This window comes from Lolium rigidum, chromosome 1 (assembly GCF_022539505.1).
Source record: "Lolium rigidum isolate FL_2022 chromosome 1, APGP_CSIRO_Lrig_0.1, whole genome shotgun sequence".
Classification (NCBI taxonomy): domain Eukaryota; kingdom Viridiplantae; phylum Streptophyta; class Magnoliopsida; order Poales; family Poaceae; genus Lolium; species Lolium rigidum.
Window position 1 is genome coordinate 297,143,057 of NC_061508.1, and position 25,197 is coordinate 297,168,253.

A 25,197-nucleotide genomic window follows, 5' to 3' on the forward strand; every position below is an offset into this window, starting at 1 on the left:
TTATGCTATGGCCTTCCCTCGTAAAATATTGATGTTAGGCTTTAAAAAATTGGAGAACTATTTTTGTACGTGATTATGTACGAGTCTATCATTTTTGGACTGAAATCCTTTATTTTAAGACTTTTTCTAGTATATTTCCAAAATGCTTTTTAAAATATAGCATGCTATTAGCACGGTATAATGTGCATAGCATTTGGAGGATGTCACCGCTATTTCTTTTAGCACGCTATTCTAAACCTTGCATTTTCCCACTGAATTTTTGTAGGAGACTATTTCACTATGATGAAGATTCACAAGGACAAGCATAGATTAGGGGAGTGTTAGAATTTAATTAGTGTTTAATTAAATGGGCTAATCCCTGCTTGTTACTGCAATGTTTATAGCCACTCATTTAGGGAACCGACACCTAGAGCATCGCCTCTCAGGAGGAACCGACCTAATCACGTCTGCTGTATATATGTAAAATCTTCATCAATCAATATAAGTGATTTCATTCCAATCATTGTCTCTCTTTCTCTCTTCTAACTTTAACAGCAACAACACTCCGCTGAGTCAATCTCAAGGCAGAAAATATTGGATTATTGATAATTAAGGACTAATTAAGTAGCTTCACATTACATAGATATAAGCGGCAGTTAACACGGTACCATCCGTCCATCTCGTTGCTACGCGTCATGGCCATCGCATGCACCTGTCGCTGGTAATGGTAATGGCAGCAGCGGGTGGAGCTCCCTGAGCACGGCCACCACCTGCAGCATGTTGGGGCGCTTGGACGGGAAGTCATCCACGCACTGCAGCGTCATCTCCATGAACCTCATCATCTCCGCCTCATCGTCGCCGGTGGCAGGCTTGAGCAGCTCTGGGTCGATGACCTCCTTCCCGGCGCCTTCCCTGACCTTCATCTTGACCCAGCCGACGAGGTTGGTGTCGCCGAAGTCCTCCTTGTCGGTGGGCCTCCGGCCGGTGAGCAGCTCCAGCAGCACGACGCCGAGGGAGTATACGTCGCCCTTGGCGGTGCACCGGAAGCTCTGGTAGTACTCCGGCGGCACGTACCCGGGGGTCCCGGCGAGGGTGCTGACGCTGAGGTGCGTGTCGAGCGCGCTGATGAGCCTGGCCATGCCGAAGTCGGCGACGCGCGCCTCCATGTCGCCGTCGAGGAGCACGTTGCTGGACTTCATGTCACGGTGGATGATGTGCGGGATGCAGTTGTGGTGCAGGAAGCACAGGCCCTTGGCCGCCCCGCGCGCGATCTTCTTCCTCTGTTCCCACGAAAGCGGCGCCGCCAGCGGGCCGTCGCCGTCGTGGTGGTGGTGGAGGTGGAGCATGTCCTCCAGGCTGCCGTTGGTCATGTACTCGTAGACGAGCAGCCGCTCCTCGCCGACCTTGGAGTAGCCGAGCAGGGGCACGAGGTTCCGGTGCTTGATCTTGCCCAGCGTCTCCATCTCTGCCATGAACTCGCGGTCGCCCTGGTGGCTCAGCGGGATCAGCTTCTTGATGGCGACGGTGGAGCCGTCCTTGAGCGTCGCCTTGAACACCTCGCCGAACCCGCCGGAGCCGATCAAGCTGGCGGCCGAGAAGCCATTGGTTGCTTCGATCAGCTGCGTGAAGGTGAGCTTCCGGAGCTGCCGCTGGAATGTTGCCACGTTGATGCTCAGCGCCTCCTTCTCCGCCTTGCCCAGCTTCCACGTCGTCGCCGTCCGCGTTCCGTCCTGCAGGCTGCTCAGCATCCGAGCCTCCCGCATCTCCCGCCGCCGCGCGCGCACCACCACCGCCCAGATCGACACCGCACACGCCAAACCGGCGGTGACCAGCACGGCCAGGATCACGCCATTGGCCCACGCTGCCCTCGGCAGAGGCCACTTATTGTTACTGTCAGGTGCAGCGGTGGCGGTGAGGCCGGACATGCTTGCCCTCGGCAGCCGGTCGCTACACGGGTCCAGGGGCATGCCGCACAGGCCAGGGTTGTCGGCGTACTGGCTCGCCGGCAGCGTGCTGAGCTGCCCACGCTGCGGTATCTCCCCGGCGAGGTCGTTGTCGGAGACATCTATCTGCACCAGGAAGGAGAGGTTGGAGAATGATTCAGGGATACCTCCCTGCAGCCGGTTGTGCGACACGTCGAACACGCCGAGATTGTGGAGCCGACCCAACGACCACGGGATCTCGCCGGTGAGGTTGTTCCTCGCCAGGTCGAGCACCTGGAGCACCACCATGTCGCCGAACTCCTCAGGGATGGCGCCGACGAGGGCGTTGTACGAGAGATCCAAGTACTCCATCGTCTGGTACCGCGTCCATCCGCTCACCGTCGCGCCAGAGTAGAGCCGCGTGAAGTCGCAGCTACTGAGGGTGGGCACCTGCAGCAGCCGCTCAGGCCGGATTCCGGCGAACTCCAGCAGCCCGCCCACGCCCTTGCACGCGTTCCCCGCGTTGCGGACGAACGCCAGCGTGTTGCCGGACAGGATGCCGCTCAGCGGCGTCGACCCGAGCTGCTTTCCGAGGCGGCGAGGGATCTCGCCGGTGAGCCTGTTGCTGTTCAGGTCAAGCCACATGAGGCTGCTGCAGTTTCCGAGCTCCTTGGGGATGGCGCCAACAAGGCTGTTGTTGGCCAGCTGCAGCACGGCGAGTCGGGACAGCCGGCCAAACTCCGGCCGTATCCTGCCGCTGATCCTGTTGCTAGTGAGCGAGATCCACTCGAGGCCCGTGCAATTGAAGAGCTCGACGGGGATGTCGCCGCCGATGAAGTTGTTGTTGAGGATGAGCGTGCGAAGGCTCCGGCATTGCCCGAGCTCCGCCGGAATCCGGCCATCCAGGCTGTTAAGCCACGTCATGAGCTTCTCCAGGGCCCGGAGCCGGCCGAGCTCCGGCGGGATCGCCCCCCTCAGGTAGTTGATGCTGAAGTCGATCACCCGCAGCCGCGAGCAGTTGGCCAGGCCGGGAGGGATCGAGCCGGTGAGGAGGTTGTCCGGCATCCGGAGCTCCTCCAGCGCCGCGCCGGGCGTGCACAGCTCAGTCGGCAGCGCGCCGGTTATTTTGTTGCTGCTGAGGTCGGCGATCCGGAGGTTGTTGCAGGCGGATATGGTGCTCGGGAGCGGCCCCGAGATGAAGTTGTTGCTGAGAAGCAGGGTCTCCAGAGAGGTGAGGTTCCCGAGCACAGCAGCCGGGATGGCGCCGGAGACGTTGTTGTTGGAGACGTCGAGCAGACGGAGAGCACGGCAAGATGACAGAGACTCCGAGATCGAGCCCGAGATGTTGTTACTCGAGGCCACGAGCATACGCAGCGACGAGCACGCCCCGAGGCTGCGAGGGATGGCGCCGGTGAGGCGGTTCGACGAGACGTCAAGCACCTCGAGGGCGGCGATGTCGCCTATCGACTCCGGTATCGTGCCGGAGAGGGCGTTGAACGACAGGTTGAGTGTTTGGAGACCCGCGCAGCCGGAAAGCGACGGCGCGATCGCGCCGGTGAAATGGTTGCCGGAGAGGTCGAGCAGGACAAGCGTTTCGGGGAACGACGCGCCGGCGATGTCGCCAGACAGGTTGTTCCCTGCAACGTCAAATGTCCGGATGGTGCTCGGCACCAGGAGTCTACCGGGGAGCGCGCCGGTGAGGTTGTTCCGCGCGAGGCGGACGTCCGTCAGGTTGGGGTAGTATTGCCCCAGCTGCATGTCATCGGGGAAGCTGCCGGCGAGGCCGCCGTCGGAGAGGTCGAGCGTCCATATCGCGCGGGGCAGCTTGGGAAGGTCGCCGGCGGCATCGGCACGGAGCGCCGCGTTCCCGGAGAGGTTGACGTGGCGCAGCGCGTCCATGGGTGCCAGCGCCTCGAACGACGCGCGCCCGGAGAGGCCGCAGCCGGCGAGGTCGAGCCGCCCAACCCGCCCATCGCCGTCGCACGTCACCCCGTACCACGTGCACCACGTCGCATTGCCACCACCGGCGCCGGGCGTCGACTGCTGCTGCTGCCGCTGCCAAGACGAGAGCACGCTTCTAGGGTCCTTGGTGACGGACGCCTTGAAGCGCAGCAGCGCTCCCGAGTCGCCGGTCTCGGTGGACGCAGACGACGACGACGCGTAGGTCGAGGAGAGGAGGAGGAAGACGGTGAGAAGCATGCTATCCATTGCCATGGCAGGGAACCAGGGAGGAAACAGGAGGAGTTGTCATGGTCGCATGTTGCATGGTTTAGTAGCACGAAAGGTGTTTGAGAAAAGAGTGTGTGCGCAATTGAGGCTTTTCCAGCGTACAACACGCGATCGGAGATCTCAAGTTCCACCATTTGCCTTGCTTTTCTTTACATTTTCTATTAGCGCGGAAATGACACTTTACGAGTCGCTCGTTAATTTTTATGATTGCACATACTAAAAAGTAAAAAAACTAAAACTAATTTGTTAACTTCATAAAACTAAGACACTGGCCCGTGCACATGTATGGGCATCATTTTGATCGTTTTGAGGTCTTTTTGAAGATACCACTTTGAATTCATACCACACTATCAAAATAAATAGGGTGTGAATAATTCTCAGTCGACTTAGAATTATTTAATTCTTACTTAAGGGATGGCATACCACACTTTTACAGTGTGTGAACCATTTTTTCATTTACAACTGACTTGAAAAATCTTAATTGCAATCTGAGTAGCAACTGAAGAAAAAAAAATCTTTGTAGCAACTCGACTTGCAACTCAAAAATCCTACTCCCTCCATCTTAGTGTTTAGATCATCCAAATTTAGATAAATCTAAGACATATTTCATTAAATGGAGGGAGTAGGTGCAACCCATTTACAACCGAAAAAAAAAAATATGTGTTGCAACCTCATTTGCAGCTGACAAATATTAGTTGCAACTTCACTTGCAACTCATGGAATGGCAAATCGTAATTATGAACTTTATTCGGCACTAAGTTAATTCTCAGCTAGCAATTCCCAAACAAATATTGTTGCGTAAAGGCCAACCACCTAAAGGAACGTGTAAAATAAAAAAATGGATTTTAGAAGTCCAAAATAATTATTTGCTTAGATTTGTACATCTACTCAAACTTCGTTTGGTGAAGAAAAAATCAGTGCTGAAGATTTTCGGCTAAGAAATTGAATTTAAAATCACTGCTCAAACTATTCAAATGTTGCATTTCTAATTGCGACAGAACAGAGGGAGACACAAATCTGTTAATTAAGAGCATAAAGGTGCAACATAATTATAAATCTTACAATGTCCCCATATATTGATCAAAAGTGAAGATTGAGCTAAGTGGGAGACCAATCTGTGTCAAAACCCTGTATCATATGTGATGTAGAAAAATGGTAATGAATAGTGGCTTTCGCTAATATTGTGTGCATAGAGTACGATTGCTTTGCCTATGGATCGTCCATGGGGAATCATGTGTGCACGAGGGAAAAGAAGGGCATGTGAGAAAGTGAAAGGGGATTAATTCCGTGGTCCAGCTTAGATTGGAGACCCCGAGTTCCACCTTTACCTTGCATAGATTAGGCTACTGGAGTAACATTTTCTAATTGTGAAGCAAAGACACTTTACGAGATATTCTTGAAAGTAAAAAAGATTTGAACACCAAGCTACCTAGGAACATTATAAACTAGTAGTCCACATGGAGTCATGGACACACAATGCTTACTGCGGAATGGCGGGTACAACAAGACGCTAAACCTACGGTTCATCATCTCTGGCGGGCCAATAGCTTCAAATTTTGTTCAAATTTGTTCTCACTATTTTCTCCTAGAGGGAGTGGCAGTGCATATTTGTTCTCGCTATTTCGTAAAGTCTCTCAATTTATAATGAGAAAATATACCAATAAGACGGCTTTGAGCATAATATTTTTTGCCGCACACGCGGGTGGATCAAGTAGCTTTTGTGTCATAGTGGATCGAATGATGCAGCTAGGTCTATCTCACAAGCTGTCCATTACCTTTCCTAATGATGTTGCATGTTACAGTACTACTCAAGGCATATTTACATAGTGGAGTATGTGTTATGTCAAATCACATTTTCTTAAGTTGAGTAGATTAGCGTGGTTATGACTCACGAACTTAAATGCAATGCAGAAGTTCCCAATGCCGACATCAAACTTCCCTTCCAAATGTCGAGTTGTTCGGGAATACTCGGAGGCCTTAACTTTTTATGTAATTTGTAGATCGGATCGACTGTGTGTATTCCAGTTATGCAGAGACTATGTGTAATATTTAAATTTTCTAAGTAATAATTCTTTATTGAAAAAAATCATTCTTGTACTTGTCACACTTTGCCTACATCTTGAGTTGTTGATCGTGCCTTGGTGTTTTAACTTTTGTTGACTTGATTGACTTTGATAATTTGACCATGTTGTGTAGACTATCTATTTCCGCAACAGGATTCACCGATCACTGGGAGTCCCCCGATCCCTCGACATAGCAACCCATACCTCTGAGGCTCTGAGTCGTTGACATGTCGAACCCACATCAGTGGGGCATAGGGTGTGTGTTGCTCATAAGCTGTATGGCCCACCTGTCAGCGACCGAAAGTCAAGAAAAAAGTCAGTGATTGCCATATCAGAGGATCCAAGTCCATCTTGTGAGAAGAAAAAAAAAAAGAATGTGTCCCAGAGAGAAAATATCTCTAGAAAATATATCTGCCGCCCAAGCATTGGTTTTCGTCGAGCCACTGTTGTCGGCTTTGTTTTCTCTTCTTTTTCTTTCTTTATGTTTCTCTTTGACGTGCTTGTGTTGTTTGCCCTAGAATTGGTCTCGATCTTGTATCGGTTGGTTGTTATATTAATATAGCGGGATGAAAGTCTGTTTCAAGAAAGAGAAAATGCCTCTGCTTAAACAATAATTAAGTTTCTGCCTTTTTCTACATTTTTTCTGGAAATTTTGGGATCTTTTTACAAATTCTTGACTAATTGACTTCTCTGCAAGTTTTTGGGCCTCTTATTCATTTCCCTGGAGTAGTTTTATTTTTGGCAAGTTCAGTGAACAATGTAGAAAAGAAGAAATAATAAAGGAGCCAAGAAAAAGCGAACGAGCCGATTCAAGGCCTATCTGGGCGGCTGGATTAAAAACGGAAGAGGTTTGGACGGGCTATTTGGGCTTCTAGGCTAAAATCCACCTTGGGCCGAGCCCGATACCGCTTCAGGAGTTCAGGGCCCCGCTTCTCTTCTTCCTCCGTACAATTGAAGGCAAAATTGTTTCTCAAAAAAAAAAATTTGAAGGCAAAATTGGGCTCCTGTCGCAGCAGCTCCTCTTCTCATGGGTGTGTGGCCGTGTCATCGCTGTGGCGTAGCTATTTTAAGCTAGCTACGGTCGTGCAACCACAACTCAAGCCTACCTGGAATTCTACGATTCTCCCGTGCAATGTTTGGCTAAGGCTAACCAGTAACCACAAGGTATGAGTGAGATACTCCAGCCAACGTGGTGCCAATACAATTCCCCAGTTACATAATTTGGGGCATATACACTGTACCACAATATGGAATTAGCCTCTTGTTCATGGTATAAGCTTCACTGAAGACTGAACATTGCATTCTCATAAGAAAATAGCATTAGGTTAAACTTCATGAAAATCCTTTACCACAATTGAAAAGAACTCCTCTTCCATAGGATTTAAGCAGACATGGCATCTCAATCGTATAGTTAATATTTCTACATTTATCATATCCTATGAATCAAAAAGAGTCCAGGTAGCCAATCTCCTCCAGTTTGCTTAAGATAAGGTGTAGTTGTACGGTGTTGGTGTGGTTGGATGTTCCTACTTGCCGCCTTGCCGGCAACAACTGTAGCCTCTGAGAGCATCTCCACCGGCGGTCCTCAAATAGTCGCCGGCAGTGCATCCTCCATTTGGGGACGCTGTTTCTACACCGACGCCTCTAAAACGACGGCCTCCTTTTTTTTTTTTTACAATATTTTGAAACAACATATCAATCACATTTTATTCATACAATCAAACAAATAACAAATAGTACTTAAATTATTCATACAATCAATCAAATAAATAGTACTTAAATTATTCATACAACCCAACAAACAAATAGTATTTAAATTATTCGTCCAGGCAAACAAATAGAAATAAAATCATGCATTGTTGGTTGCTCCTCTCCTCGCCCACAAATACGCAGCTAGATCCGCCTTCAGTTATGCATGGACACCTGCATCTTGAATTTCATTGTGCATATAAAGAAAAGCACCAAATTATTGGGAGATCATCCTGCAAAGGTGCGTCGCGCTCGCTCTCAATGATCATGTTGTGGATAATCACACAGGCGTTCATCACCTCCCACATCTGTGCCTCAGACCAAGTGAGAGCAGGTACCTGACAATGGCAAAACGCTGCTGAAGCACCCAAAAGCACGCTCAACATCCATGTGTGTTGCTTCCTGGCATGTTGCAAAATAGGCTTCCATCTCGTTTGATGGAGAGGGAATTATCTTCACAAATGTTGCATACGTCGGGTAGATACCATCAGCTAGATAGTACCCTTGTTGTATGTGTGACTGTTTACCTCAAAGTTCACGGCATGAGCTTGTCCCTCAGCTAGCCTGGCAAACACCGGAGAGCGCTGCGGCACGTTGATATCATTGTTTGTTCCTACCATGCCAAAAAATGCATGCTAAATCCAAAGCTCATGGTCTGCCACCGTCTCAAGAATGATACTGCACTCACCAGTATGGCACTTGTAGATCCCCTGCCAAGCAAAAGGGCAATTCTTCCAGCTCCAGTATATACAGTCAATGCTTCCGAGCATCCAGGAAACCCTCTTGCTGCATTCTTCTGTAGGATCCGAGCTGTATCATCTGCTCTTGGTGCTCTCAAATAGTCTTTACCAAACACCGCTATGACGGCTCGGCAGAACCTGTAGAGTTTCTCTGTACATGTCGACTATGTCATCCGTAGGTAGTCATTGACTGTATCTGGAGGAGCTCCGTATGCAAGACATCGCATTGCAGCAGTGCACTTCTGAATTGAGGTGAAGCCCCACAAACCCGTGCAATCTTTCTTGGCCATGAAATATGTGTCGTACTCCCTGACGCCGTGGACAATCTTCAAGAACAGGTCCTTGTTCATCCTAAACCGACGCGAAATTCCTTCGGCGAATGAGTCGCGTCGTCGTTGAAGTAGTCGGCGTCAAGCAGCATTGCGTCGGCTTCACGATGTCGGTTGATGTTCCTCCGCTTTCCTGGCTTTGAGCCGCCGCGCCGAGGCACGACGAAGAAAGGCTGGCGAACGCGCATCATGTTCGTCAGAATCAGCTGCTGTTGTTGCCGTCGAACAGCCTGAACGTTCTGCTCCTCCGTGAACAGCGGCACCATCATCTCGTCGTCGTTGTCCATCGCGGCAATCGAACGAACACCTTGCGGGCGGGGCGATACTATCGCGGTGGCGGCGAGCTTTGTTCCGGGCGAAACAACGGCCGCCGGTCGAGGGGGTGGCGGCCGTGTCGATGGACGGCGGTTCCTAGACAATCGGCGGTGTCTATTGCAAGCAGGGTGGGCGCGGCGGCGACGGCGACGGTGGCGATCTAGAAGGGTGGGAGTCGGCTCGGGCGTGTGTAGGAGGTGGGAAAACGGTGTGTCTAGCTGCCAGGCGGAGCCAACACTCGTTTCAGACGTGCCGCGAGGTGCCGGAGCGCCCGCTTCGTGCCCTTGGCGAAGGGGCCGGCACGGGGTTGCCGACGATTCTATTGGGCTCCAAATATGGCCGGCGCTGTTTGGGCGCATCGGTGCGAGCCCATTTTCGCTGCCAGCCCCCAAAATGCTATCGGGGGCGCCGGTGGAGATGCTCTGATACACAGACTTAGAGCATCTCCAGTCGTGCCCCCAAACCGTCCCCAAAGAGCGCCGGATCGAGCGTTTGGGGGACGTGTTTTCTTCGTGCCGCGTTTGGGGGACGTCGCTCCCCAGCCGTGTCCCCCAAACGCCGCCCCCAAATGAATATTGGTGCACGAAAATAAAGGTTTTCATTCAATTTTGATTATATATTACAAAGTTTGAATGAAAACGCCTAGCTTTCATCTAAACCTAGCCTACTGACCGCTCGGCGGTGCGTTCGACGGCCCCGCCCTGGCGTCGCCTGCCCTCCGCCGCAGCTCTTGCTGCGCGCGCCGCCTCTCCGTGCGTAGGGCGGTGGCCACACGCCGCTGCTCCAGCAGCGCGTCGACGTCCGCCCTCCCAGGCTGCGCCGCCTGGAGGGAGAGCTCGACGGCGCGACGAATCTGCGCCTCTTCGCGGGCACGGGCGTCGTCCTGGAGCTTCTTCTGAAAGGATCGTATGCCGCACCTAGAGGGGGGGGTGAATAGGTGCTAACCAATTTTTAGTTCTTTTTCAATTTAAGCTTGACACAAAGGTAAATTCTCTAGATATGCAACTAAGTGAATTTACCTATATGACAAGGTTACCAACTAAGCAAGATATAGCTACGCAATATATAGGAAATAGAATAGGATACAGGTAACCGAGAGTGGAGCACGTGATGACACGGAGATGATTCCCGTAGTTCCCTTCCTTTGCAAGAAGGTACGTCTACGTTTGGAGGAGTGTGGTTGCTACGAAAGCCAAATCAACAGCCATGAAGGCTTCACTCAGATCTCCTGTGAGCAACGCCACGAAGGCCTAGCCCACTTCCACTAAGGGATTTCCTCGAGGCGGAAACCGGGCCTTTACAAAGTTCTTGGGGCACACATCCACAACCGAATTGGAGGCTCCCAAATCTGTAACAACACAACAATCAACAACAATACATCAACACAAAACAACTAGGGATCCAAAGAGTAACACTAGCAAGGGGGCCATCAAACAAATGAGGGGGAAATGTAAATCGCTTCGGTGAGGATGTAGATCGGTGTCTTCTCCTTCAAATCTCCAAAGATCAAGAGCTTTGGTTGGGGGAGGAAGGAGATCTTGTAAATCTTGAGTTCTTGAGGTGGCTCTAATGGAGGTGAAGCTTGGCAGATTTTTGTGCAATGATTGAGCAACTTGTCCCTTTGGAGAAGAGAGCTATTTATATGATTGGAGCTCTCAGATCTGACCGTTTGGACGATTTTTAGTAACACCGGAAGTTCCGGCCAGGAGGGCCGGAAGTTCCGGCTGGCACCGGAAGTACCGGCCAGGAGGGCCGGAACTTCCGCCAGGAAGATTCTGCGTCAGGCGACCTGGTCAAAGAAGATTGGGGCGGAACTAGGGCGGAACTTCCGGTGACCGGAAGTTCCGGCCAAGTTCCGGCCAAGTTCCGGAATTCCAGAAAAACCATACTTGACATACTGAGCCACAAATTGCCGATTTCCGGAACTAGCCCGGAAGTTGGGCGGAAGTTCCGCTGGCCGGAACTTCCGGCCAACTGCACCGGAACTTCCGGCCAGCTAAACAAAAGCTTCAACTGAGAGGTGCTCTGAGGGGGGAATCTGGGCGGAAGTTCCGCTGGCGATGGCCGGACCTTCCGCCCCTGGGCGGAAGTTCCGCCGGCAGAGGCCGGAACTTCCGCCGGAAGAGAAAAACCAGCATAGCATCCTTTTTGTCAGTCCAATTCATCAGCCAAGTATATATCTTGAAATCTTGTACCTGTCTACATCAAACACACATAAAAATATAACTAGTGTTGACGTCAAACACACAAAACCCAAAAGGGCGGGAAATGTTCTTTCAATCTCCCCCTTTTTGGTGTTTGATGACAACACAAGTATTTGCTAGGAATGAATAAAGTAAACAACAAGAATGTGAGAGATATAGTGGAGCTCCCCCTATTTATGAGCATTAATACATAAGAAGCTCCCCCTATTTATGAGCATTAATACATAAGAAGCTCCCCCTATATCTTGCATCCGTCTTCCATGGGTTAGCAATATAATCATAGTGATAAGCATATATATAAATAGATCATGCACACATAGATAACCATAGAAGACTCGCATCGGGAGTTTACCATACACAACGATAAGGTTCCATACACATAGATAAGGTTCACAAACCACATAAAAGCTAAGAACATAGTTCGACACCACAAAGATAAACGAAGTCACAAGCGATAAAAATCAAAGCCAACACGAGCTTGTGACTCCCCCATGCAAATACCCAACGGAGAGCAACCTAATAAGGTCTCACTCTCCCCCTTTGGCACCAAGGCACCAAAAAGGGATAGGAGAAACTACGCGTCCCAAGGGTCGGCGTTAGCCCAGCCGGGAGGAAGATCCGATCGAGCGTCGGGGTAGGGTGGAGTGTGAGGAGGAGACTCGATCTCGAGGCCATCTGGAGGGAGAGGAACGCCATGCTGAGAGACCCACTCAGCCTCCGGAGTGATACTCTCCTCAGATCCGGGAGGAGACACGTCCACACTGAGAGCCCGCATAATGCTCTTCTGACGAAGCCGAGACTTCTTGGCCTCAACATGCTGCTGATACTGACGGTGATTGACCGCTGAGGTAAGACAAAAAATCTGTCGCATGCGGCGGGCAAGCTTAGAAGCCCAACTAGGTGGCTTCTCATCCATGGGGGGAACATCTTCAATGGGCGCGTTGTGGCGCTTGACCCTAAGAACCTTCACTTCATGAGATGTGATGTTGAGAGGAATAGAGTGAAGAAGAGTAGTCTGACGAGTAGCAACCCATGTGTCTTCAATGAGCTTCATAATGTAAGGAGCAAATGAGGGAAGCTTTTTCTCCATCACACATGACCACATCTCATTGTAGATGTAGTCCATCACATCAAGCCTCTCACCGTTGCCCTTTTTAGCAAAAGAGTTTGCCATGAGATCCACTTCATATAAATGCAACTCATCAAGGTTGCCACCTTTGGGTCCAATTGTTTCCCGGTAGACACGAAGCATGATGTCCCAAGTAGGGAGATGATCCGCACTCTTGCCCGGTATACCCCATCCTTTGATATAGAGGTGTTCCAAGACTTCCTTGGATTGAGCAAAAGAACTATCATGACACCTCCAACCATTTGCATCCACTCCCGAAGAGCGAGGGTATCCAAGAGCATCTCCAAAGCTTGCCAAGTTAGCCTCAAGGAGGGTGTCATGAGTCATCCACCGGAAAGTTCTAACTTCATTTTGTTCAAAGCGAACGGTGGCATAGAATTGATGAATCAAACCGATGTCAAAGTCCTTGTTGAGCTCCATAATGGGATAGAGCCCAAACTCACCACACATAGCATAAGCTTCTGCAAAGTATCTTGTGGCGGCCATCTTGGCGGTGTCAATGGCGTGTTGAGGGGCTACCCCCTTCTTGAAAGGCACATAGACCTCATAAAAGATCTCCTCTTGAGTCTTGTTGTGGAAGCGCTTATCCGTAACCCTATTGTTCCGAGGGGTGAGAAAGGGTTCACATCCCGGAGCTCCTTGTACTCAAGATACTGCATGCCCTTTACTGACACATGAACTTGCTTGCCACGAACTGCGGGTGACTTATGCCTTAGAGCTGATTGTTGACGGGACGTGAGTTTGGATGGTCGAGTGCGCTCAACCTCTTCTTCAATCTCATCCACATGACCCTTGCCTCTCTTCTTGGAGCTACCTGAGATACAACCATAAGGGTAGGAAAGATAAATGAGTGTATACAAGCAAGGAGGTCAAAACCAGAGCCTGCACAGGATATTGAGTAAACAGCAGAAAACTGGCCAGGCCGGAAGTTCCGGTGAGAACCGGCGGAAGTTCCGGCGCACAGGGCCGGAACATCCAGCTGTTCGAAGACAACAACATTTTCTCACCAGATCCGCGGGAATGGCATTGTGAACTGCATTACCACAACATCCTATGCAAGATCTAGTAGGGAAAAGGCATCTAGAGATGTTCTATCATAGCTTAACCTAGAGTATGCCCTATAGTTCATCTAGTGAGGTCTACCCACACATAGAGAGGGAGAGGGCACAAACCGGGAGGAGCCATGATGGAGGAGAGGGAGGGGATGCCAATCCACGGAGCCGATCCGGCGGAGGTCGCCGGAGGAAGGAGATCCGGCTGGAGAGGTTGCAGCCGCCACAGGGAGAGAGAGCACGAACAGATCTTGGAAGGGGGAAAAGTGGGGGGCAGGAACTGCCTCCCCGTTCCCGACCGGTTAAGTGGAGGAATCGTAAGGGCGGAAGTTCCGCTCGTTGGAGCCGGAACTTCCGGTCCCACAGAAACCCCACCAACAGATCAGGAACAGCGGGCAGAAACTGGCAGACAGGATCCAGCCGGAAGTACCGGCCGAAACGATCGGAACTTCCGGTGAAGCAGAAAAACATGCCAGAAACAGGAATTTGACAGGGAATAGGTGCACTCGGAGAGATAGAGGATATGGCTTAGATGTGATAGGCTTAGGACAGATGATCCAAACTGTAAGATGGTACATGATCACTCATTTTTGCAAAAATGCAAATGAAGGCCAAAAATGAGCGATTTCCCATAAAAACAAGGAGATGGCAATAAAATCCAATGAAGATCCAAATTACTCCAACTCTTCACAAAAAAGAGTGTGGTGGCCTAGGCCACCATATATGAGTGTTGTGGCATGGCACCGCGAAGATATATCTTGGGTCCAAACCACTACTCATCATTGAAGCTCACATATCAACATATGATATAACGAGAATGATATCTTAATGTTGGCATTATGGGGGGAGGGATAGTTCAATAATTTAAAACGCACTCCCCCTATTTCCATGCCCACATCTAAACCAAATAAAGTTTTGAGACAAAGGTGTGTTTGCAAGATGGTCAAGCTATACTCCTTGAATCAATGATATTTAGCTCATTCCTCAAATAGCAAAACATTGCTTCATCAAGAGGCTTCGTGAATATATCGGCAAGTTGATATTTGGTAGGAACATAGATAAGCTCAATATCACCACGGGCAACATGATCCCTAATGAAATGATTCCGGATCTCAATATGCTTCGTTCTTGAATGTTGCACCGGATTATAGGCAATCTTGAAGGCACTTTCATTGTCACATAATAGAGGCACTTTGTCACAAATGACACCGTATTCCTTTAAAGTTTACCTCATCCATAACAATTGAGTGCATCCATGTGGTGACCCTGCATACCACTGCATGTTGTAGTATGCCAGTCGTTGATATAACATTCGCGAAGTACCATTCCGCAAATATTACATCCCTCAGAGTAGTACAACAGAACATAGCAGGGTCCATAACTCATTCACATATTATTACAATCATCATACACAAGTCGTCTCGGAGCTCCTCTTGGGTCCTAAGAGGATAACTCCCGGGTTCGAGGCGAACCCAACTTAACTTACAATACCATTGTCTCATTAAACTAAACATTTATTTAATCGAGCAGCTCTGAAGTAAGAGTTTGTGCTGCTCGGCTACTACTACTCCTCGATATCTCTAGGCTTGTTCTCCTCCGGAAGCCTCCCCGGATCCGTAGACGATGATGTAGTCTACGCCTTCCACTCCTCCTGAGAGGTCTGGTTCCTCGTAGCCGATGATCTCGGCTCCATCATGGTTGTCGTTGTCCTCCTCCGTATGGTTCGTACAATCTAAGCATGGGGTTTAAGAGTGGTATGAGTACGAGCGTACTCAACAAGTTCATTATAGATAAGAGGTGTTTAATGCACTAGCTACGATATTAGACCATAAAGTCTAATACCAATGCAAGTTTTGATAAACATTTCTTCAAGAGATTGCTTTTATTTCAAAGAGCTATGTCCGTCAGCCTTCACCGGTTTACTAGAACTTCATGGAGCTCCTTTCCGGCCGCGTTCGCAGCTCCTCAATCCCGGAACATGGAGTGACAGGTCACGCTCTTACACTCGCGAGGTGTGTTGCTTTACCCATAAGAGATCTTAACCTTGGTGCCAACCGGGCAGCTTTCCCGTCCACACTTCCTTTGGTGTGAGGCCCGGTATAAGGTCTAGCCAATCATGTTCCTCCGCTACCTCGAACACCCACCCTTTGTTGCATGCGCCGACCCTGGGTCCACGTCGGTCCCATTATTCCCGTAATTTCAGGGTGGACCCCGACCACGACAACACGGCCGGGCTCTTACCATACACTCCTACGCCGGTGGCCGCAACCCATCATAGACCGCATTACCGTGGGGAATTAGAATGGGATCCCCACCCTCCGGTTGTTCCGCAAGACACAACCGCTACGGCAAGCAATGCTTTACCGTGGGGAATTAGAATGGGATCCCCACCCTCCGGTTGTTCCGCCGTACACAACCGCTACGGTAAGCGCATCCGTTGATGAACGAGAGGTGGAAACACTTTTGACTACTCCGTCCCACTCCGCATCTTATGGTTAACACGGATATTACGGCACAAGAATCACCGGCGACATTTGTTGTTTAATCCTAGATGGATATAAACCCTTGCAATGGAACCTCCACCATATCAACACAATCCATGGTTCCATTGCCCACCACATAGTCATATTCATAGTTATGAAAGTAGTGGTTTTGATTTTTATGCAATAGTGATAACCATAATACTTTGCAAGTAATTTGATAGAAATACTCAAATGACATGAGCAAGTGATGAACTTGCCCGAACACCGCAAAGCTCGCAGCTTGGTAGGTATGGACCGACCCTTGTCCTCTTGTTCTGAAAAATAGCATCATTGTCCGATAAGGGCAATGGTTAAAGAAGCAATTATGCATGATTCCATTTTTAGGGTTTGTTTCCCCTTCCGATGTCGTTATTATTTCATGTAAGAGGTTAATACTAAGAATAGTTTGGGGATACTTGATTTTAAAGTAAAATACAACCTTGAAATGTTGTCAAGGTGTTTTTAGAGCCCAAATGATTTTATGGACTTATTTTCATTATTGAAAATAACATGTGTGATTTAAATGATTAATAATTCATCAAATTTGAACTTATTCTAGTTTATCTCCAAAAATTCCATTTCATATTTTATTATGATAGAGAATTTTATTCTGAGTGGTTTTCAGATTTTTCATTATTTTTTTAGAGCTATTAATAATTTTCTATAATTATTCAAAGTTTCAGCATTTTTTTATTTGTTTGTGAAAAGACAAAAACACCCCTGGGCCCACCTGTCGGTGCAACCCAGTGGGTTAGGTCGAACCGACCGGCCCGGTCCGGCTCGACCAGCCCCACTCCTCTCTCTTCTCCGCACGCGTGAACGAACCCTAACCCTAACCCGCTCCGGCGACCCGCGTCGCCTCCGCCGCCGCCGCCGATTCCGGCGAGGCTCGCCGGACTTGGCCCCCGCCGTGGTGCGCAATCAACGCGCCACCCGACGGCGGTCAATCCTATCCGCGTCGATCCGACGCGGGCGACCCGTCGCTCTCGGTCTCTTCCCCGTCCGGTGCTAGGGTTACGGGATCCGCCGGATCCCGCCGCTCCCGGCGCTCCCGGTGCTTGGACTCCGCCCCGGCGTCGCCGCCGTGGTGCCGGCGGTGCCGTGGTGCCGCCATGGCCAGGCTTGGCCTCGGCGCCGCCGCGCTCCGGCGTGTGCCGCCGTGGCCGCCATGGCCGTGCCCACCTGCTCGACCACCGTAAGTGTTCCGCCGCCCCTTTCTCCCCGTGCCTCTCTTCTTCTTCCTCCAGCATCCCCGACCATAGCTTCCCTCCTTGTGGAGGTGCTGGCCGTGTTTAGCTACCGTGCCGTTGCCGTGAATCTTGCTATGCTTAGCTTATCGTCGTCGCCATAGATCCCAGCCTTGCTTTGCCGTGCCGTTCTTGCCCTTCGCTAAGCGTATGTCGCTTACTATGCCGTGATTACCATGCTTTGTGCTTCTTGGCTATTCTATTCATTGTAATCTTTGACTGTGTCCCTCCTGTGATTGCTCATGAGCATCCAGTGATGCTCATGGCCTACTGGCATGCTTCTATTCATGTTTACTGTTGTTAGAGCATTCTGTGTATGCTTAATCTTGTCCCTGGCTTGGTTGTGGTGGTAATTATTGTATATTTAACAAGTGCCAGTGCCTTTGAGCTAATTTCTTTAGTTCATATACATTATTATGCTCCATTGAGCTGTACTGCTGGCTTAGCAGTGTGATTTAGTGATGGAGTTACATGTGCTTTTCTTGTATATTGTGATCCTTTGGTTCATCAAGCCTTTGATGTGCTTCTGGATACAATTGTAAAGCCTGATGCTCTTATCTGTGTGGCAATTGTTCAGTTATTTAATTATCTGCTCATATGTGAATTGCCTAGAATGAGTTCTAGTATGCAGTAGCATGCTCTATCAAACCTCTGGTGTTCATATGATCACCAGTTGCTTGAAACAGCTGCCCTTTGGTGTCTGTGCCTCACTGTTGCTCTCTTGTGTATCACACAGGCTTAACCTGGTGTGTATTGTTGTTGGCTTATTCATCTGGCTGTTGCTTGCACTGATCCATTGGATCACTGCAAAGCCCTGGTGCTGTTATTTATTTGTTTTGTTCACTTATCCGTGTTGCCTCGAATTTTACCGAAGTGGATAAGTGATGTGAGCCGCCGTGCAGTTGTGATCATCCAATTAATTGTGACAGGCTAGATGGATGCCAACTCTCAGTTGAGTGCCCTAGCCCTTTACTGAATCCAAGTGGATAATGAGGTATAGTCCTTGTGCTGACTCAGGGTTGAGGTGGCCCTGACAGCACTTGTGTTGCTGTCTTGGTTGCTCCCCTATCTATGATTTACTATGGTTTGTGTTGGCTGGCCGGAATAGTTGTTCACCGGCCCGATCCAATCTTGGACTACCAAGTGGCTTTTGGTGTTGAGAAATTTATATAGACAAAGATTTGTCTATAGTCCGATGGCCTAGCTAGCCGTAGGTGCTTAGTAAGTGATTTAGGCTAGCTATGGTTTCATTCTTAGCCGGATTCCTCTAGTTATGCATAGATTTGCATAACCGTTGTTCCCATAGAATGTTTACCTAGTGGTCTTATCCATCCGTGCTCGCACCAAATGGCTTGGCAGCCAAATGATGACACACACAGGGTAATCTACCCTTCGTGCTCCAGTTGATGCATTGTATGCTTATTTATGAGCAAGATATGATCTTGCTCGTGCTTTTGTGTGGTATACCTCACTCCAGCCTCCTAGAAAATGAGTGTTGGTGTAGAGGTTTTGCTTCGGTGGTCTTTTGCTTGCCCTCGCTCCTCCTAGCAAGCTTGAAGTCTTGGTTTAATTTCTGGTGATTGTGAATAGATGGAACAGCTCTAGCCGTTCACCTCGTTCTTGGTGTTCTTGGTCTGTTCTTGGTGTTCTTACCACCGCCGCCGTCGATGGATGAGCAAATGGCTAGGGTTTGAGCACGTAAAAGCTTAAATATGGTGCTCCTCTTCTCTCTCGGTCGACAAGAAGCCTCCGGTCACTTTGGTGACTCACCGCCGCCGTGTGTGTGTTGTGCCACATGCACAAGCAAGTGGCTTGGTGGTGAGCATGCACACCCGCCGTGTGTGCCGCTTGTGTGTGTGTGTGCACCGCATCATGTGAATCTGGCTCGGAGAGGATCAGCTCGGCAGTAGCTGTGATATTATCCACCATTTTTAACTTCTTTTAATCTGCCAAGTGGCTTTGCCACTTGGCATAATTTCTTCTTCTCGCTTTGTGATTTTGTGCAGTGGATCAAAAATGGATCAAAATGGGCTTGGAGTTCATCAAGTTCAAGATCAAATGAAGATGATCTTGTAGAATTTAGTCTAGGCTCATTAAATTGTAATTTTTCTTTATTTTTATCTTTCTTTAATTCTGCCCATTTATGTAATGTGTTGTAATTCATTTATTTCCATTGTGAATAATGTAAAGACATTGTAATGTGTGTGATGATCAATAAAGCTCAAGGTTTTCTCTAATGAGCTTTACTTTATTATAATTGTCCATCTTGTTTATTATTGATCATTTACTTAATGAATTTCCTCCATTTAATTATTTAAAGTAATTATTTAATGTTTGAATTTGAAATTCAAATTCAACCTTGGTCTGAATTCAACCATGTCATATCATTTAGAATTCAATCAAGTAAACCCTCCTCTCTTATCTCAAAACCCTAAACTAGTGAAGTAAGAAGCAAGTTTGTCGCACTCTCGAAACCCTAACCCTGTAAGGTGTCGAGAGAGAAACTTGTCCCCCTTCGATGCAGTTTTTGTTTAAAAGCGCGAAATTTCCCTGTAATTTACTATGCAATGCACATCCCTTTCTAAAATCTACCCTCGATCGTCTCTAAACCCGGGACATTACAGCCTTTCCCCTTAAAGAAAACTTCGTCCCGAAGTTGTGGTTGTAATACCCGAACAGTACTCGGGTATGTTTTCCTCAGTGTCTTCCTCTTTTTCCCGTGTGGCTCCCTCTCGGGGTGGTGCTTCCATTGTATCTTGCAATACTTGATCGCCTTATTTCTGAGTTGTTTCCAGCTTTCCTCGAGAATCTTGGCTGGCTTCTCGATGTATGTCAAGTCTGGTTGTAATTCCAGCTCATCATGTGATATTGGTTCATCTGGGGTCTTCAAACACTTTCGGAGTTGCGACACATGGAATACATTATGAACTTGAGCTAACCTTCCTGGTAGATCCAATTCAAAGGCTAAACCACGATTCTCGACTTAGTATCTTGAAAGGTCCTATGTATCTAGGGCTCAATTTTCCTTTTACTCCGAATCTCTGAAGTCCTTTCATCGGGCTTACCTTAAGATATACCATGTCTCCAACTTGTGGCTCCCACGTCCTTCTCTTCTGATCGGCGTAACTCTTTTGTCGGCTCTGGGCTATCTTGAGCCTGTCTCTGATAATGTCAATGATTTGTTGTTTTTCCTTGACATAATCGTGGTTGAACTCTTTGCTTGCTCCGGCTTCATACCAACATATGGGTGATCTACACTTCCTTCCATACGTAGCTTCAAATGGTGCCATCTTGATGCTACTTTGATAACTATTGTTGTATGAAAACTCGCTAAAGGTAGATGCTCCTCCCATGATCCTCCGAAGTCTAGGGCACAAGCCCTAAGCATATCTTCTAAGATCTGATTGGTTCTCTCAGCTTGTCCGCCCGTTTGTGGGTGATAAGCGGTACTATAATCCAATTTGGATCCCAAAGCTTCGTGGAGTTGCTTCCAAAATGCCGATGTGAACACGGATACTCGATCCGATACTATCTTCTTAGGTACTCCATGCTTACTCACGATCTCCTTGATGTAAAGATCGATAAGTTTCTCTCCTTTATCCCGTTGATTTACCGCTAAGAAGTGTGCACTTTTCGTCAACCGGTCCACGATTACCCATATCATGTCCTTCTTTTTATTAGTCATGGGTAGTCCGGTGATGAAATCCATCCCTATTTCCTCCCATTTCCACTCGGAATAGGTAGAGGTTGTAACTTCCCCGCCGGACTCGATGTTCAGCCTTCACTCGCCGACAGTGTATGGCATTCCGCAACATATTGTGCTATCTCTCTCTTCATATTATTCCACCGTAATAGTTCCTTTAGATCCATATACATCTTTGTACTTCCCGGATGTATGGAATATGGTGTTTGATGAGCTTCTCGAGTATTACTTCCTTAATTTCAGCAATATCCGAACGCAAATTCTTTTCTCGGAACCATAATGATCCAGCATTCTCCACGATGAAATTCTCGATGGTCTTCCCTCATCTATTCTCCTCATCTCTTCTACAATGAATGGATCGTCCAACCGACCCATCATTATCTCATTCTTCAGAGTTGACATTCAACTCATCGGCTACTTGCAACGCCGATAATCCTTCATGGGCTTCCTTCTCCCAAAGTTGTATTTGGGCTTGGCTTATTTCCTTCCTCAACTCCGGTGATATTTCTTGTTCCACTCCTCCGGTACTCTTTCTACTCGTGGCGTCCGCTACAACATTAGCCTTCCTCGGTGTGTAATTGATTGTCGATCATAATCCTTAATCAATTCTAGCCATCTTTTCTCGCCTCATATTGAGTTCCTTCCGAGTGAAGAAATATTTGAGGCTTTTATGATCGGTATAGAGCTCACACTTAGCTCCATAGAGAAAATGTCTCCATGTTTTAAGTGCGAATACGACCGCTGCTAATTCCAAGTCGTGTGTTGGATAATTCACTTCATGAGGTCTGAGTTGTCTCGATCCATAAGATATCACTTTCCGATCTTGCATGAGTACACAACCCAATCCATGTTTGGATGCGTCACAGTACACGGTGTAATCCTTACCAACTTCCGGAACTGCTAACACCGGTGCCGTGGTGAGTTTTTCCTTTAGAGTTTGAAAACTTTTCTCACACTCCTCTGACCACACGAATGGTGTGTTCTTTCTTAACAGCTTTGTCATTGGTCCTGCTATCTTGGAGAATCCTTCAATGAATCTCCGATAATATCCTCGCCATTCCTAGGAATCCTCGGATCTCCTTGACAGCCTTGGGTGCTTCCCATTCTAGAACCGCCGCTACCTTGCTCGGGTTGACAGCGATTCCATCTTTGCTAATGACATGACCAAGAAATTCCACTTGGTCTAACCAAAATTCACACTTGCTGAAGTTTGGCATAGAGTTGATGTTCCCTTAGTGTTTGCAACACTAACCTCAAATGATCGGCATGTTCTGCCTTGTTCTTGGAATATATCAAGATATCATCGATGAATACGATGACAAACTTGTCTAGATATGGCATGAAGATCTTGTTCATGAGATTCATGAATATTGCTGGGGCATTGGTTAATCCAAAAGGTACTACAAGATATTCATGGTGTCCATACCTTGAGACAAAGGCAGCTTTCGAACGTCCTCCTTCTTGATCTTTATCTCGGTGATAACCGGATCTTAGATCAATCTTGGAAAAGACTCCCGCTCCTCTAACCCGATCAAATAGATCTTGTATTCTTGGAAGTGGATACTTGTTCTTGATTGTGACGTTGTTCGGATTTCTGTAGTCTCCGCACATCCTTCTTCCTCCATCCCTTTTATCCACGAAGATCACAGGTGATCCCCATGGTGAAACACTTTCTTGAATGAATCCCTTTTGTTCCAAGTCATCCAATTGCTCCTTCAGCTCTTTCAATTCCTTAGGCCCCATCTTATATGGTGCTTTAGCAATCGGAGTCTGTTCTCCGGAATTAGGTCGATAGTGAATTCTATCTCCCTATCCGGTGGCATACTGTAATTCCGCAGAAACACATCCCGGAATTCATTTACTACAGGGATATCTTCTAACTTCACCTCCTTCATGCTATTCAGCCGTAGCTCCACTTCAATCCGTGTATGTTTGTCGCCTTGGTAGATCATTCTACTTCCATCGGGACTTTTCAATGACACCGTTTTGTTTACACAACCGATCAATGCTCCATTAGCTTCTAACCAGCTCATACCAAGAATGACATCAATGTCCTTCATCGGTAAAATGAACAGGTCCGCGTCAAACGCGCACTTATTGATCATAATGACTTGTTTTTGTTTGGCATGGGTTACTAATATCGTTCCCCGCAGAAAGTATGGTTATGGTTGTATCTAACTTAGTGCAACTAATCCCATGTTTGGTGATGAATTGTTGAGAAATGAATGATGTAGTTGCACCAGTATCAAAAAGTACTTTGCCAGGATGAGTGAGTATCTGAAGCGTACCTATCACCGCCTGGTCGTAGTTGACCACCTCCTCCAGACCGGTACAATTCAGCTTGCCGAAGGGCTTCTTATTCTTCCAGACTCCCTCCGGTGTTTCCTCGATTTCCTCCTCCTCCCGACCGACCTCCTCCACTATTCTTCTTGGGGCAATCCTTCAAAGATGTGCCCCTCCCGACGACAACCAAAGCATATAATTCTTGGTTTCTTGCAATCCTTGGCGACGTGCCCCGTGAATCCACAGCCTTCGCAAACTATTTGATTTGCAGTCCGGAATGCTCGATTCTTCCTACTACCGTAGTAGTTGCCGTTGTTGTTGTTGTTGTTGTTGTCGTATCCGGGCTTGAAACTCAAGCTGGTGTTAGGCTTGTTACTAACAAACCTCTTCGGCTCATACTTGGCCTTCTTCCTCTTCTCTTCTTGCAGCTTGTTTGAAGTCATCTTCAAGAGTGATGGCTGCATCCACCAACTCTTGGAATTCCGTTGCTCTCATCATCCGTAGCCGCACTTTAAACTCGGGGACTTAATCCCCTCGTAAATCTCTTTTTCTTCTTGTCCTCGGTATTAACTTCCTCAACCGCATACCCGGACAGCTTGGAAAACTCCCTGACATAGGTCAGGATTGCCTTGTCCTTCTGCTCGAGACTCTCGAACTCTCGACGCTTTAGTTCCACGATACTTTCAGGGACATTGGATTCCCTGAACTTCCTTGCGAACTCCTCCCAGGTAAATACCTTTCCTGCCGGATACACGGCTACAATGTTGTCCCACCATGATGCGGCAGGTCCACATAACAGTATGGGTAGCATATCTAACCTTCTCTTGGTCATTGCATCCAACGGTGTTGAGCTTGCGCTCGCATCCATCAGCCCAATCTTCCGCGTCCATCGGCTCTGGCGCGTATGCGAAAGATATCGGCTTGGTGTTCCGGAAGTCCGCTAACGAAACTCCCCGGTTCTCGTGTCTCTCCACCCTATTCTCGCCGCATCGAGTCCCGAAGGAATTTGTTCTCGCAGCTCCGTGGTTACACGCTGCCTCTCTTCCGCCGCCTGCATGTACCGGATAAAGTTTTGCCGAGTCATGGGTGGTGGTGGTGGTGGAAACCGATCTCTCGGCTGCACCCTCAGCCTCTTCCTTCTCCTTTGCTTCGCGCTCCATGCGCCGTGCTTCGGTCTCGTTTCCTAACGTTCCCGACATATCCCCCTAGTTCTGCAACACAAGATGATACTCATAATTACTCCATGCGCAAGTTTTCTGAGCTCAACTTTGTGCACAGAACTAGTCACGCAATGGAAATCAAGAAGCAAATCCAAATCATACAAAACATATACCATATATTTACATACATAAGTGGTCTTATTACATAACTCAAGTCGATGTGAGTATGCAAACTCACTTATTAAAGTATATGTACAAAATTTATACAAATGTTACAAACTATAATACACGTGGTACTTGTGTATTATAGCCACGCCTCCCTTGGTGGTCTTCTAATCAGTCTTCACTCCCGTACATTCCAGGCTTCCATCCAGCCGAACGTGTCGTCCTCCCGATAGACCCCGGAACATAAGGTCTCCCCGTTGGCTTGTAATCCGAGTCCGATGATGATCCTAAGGAGAAATCGTTGTTCATGAACCGATCGTTGAGTGCATCATAATCCACCCATCGGGTGTACTCTCCCGTAGCCCCACCATAAGGATTACCAAAACCCATACCCGACTCAACCCGT

General features: G+C 48.3%; 1 protein-coding gene across 1 annotated transcript; it reads right to left on the reverse strand.

The window, feature by feature from the left end:
* Window positions 1–665: 665 nt before the first annotated feature.
* Window positions 666–4,115, reverse strand: LOC124660514 (brassinosteroid LRR receptor kinase BRL2-like). The gene has a single exon (XM_047198337.1). The coding sequence runs from the start codon at window positions 4,113–4,115 to the stop codon at window positions 666–668; it is 3,450 nt and encodes a 1,149-aa protein (XP_047054293.1).
* Window positions 4,116–25,197: the final 21,082 nt, after the last annotated feature.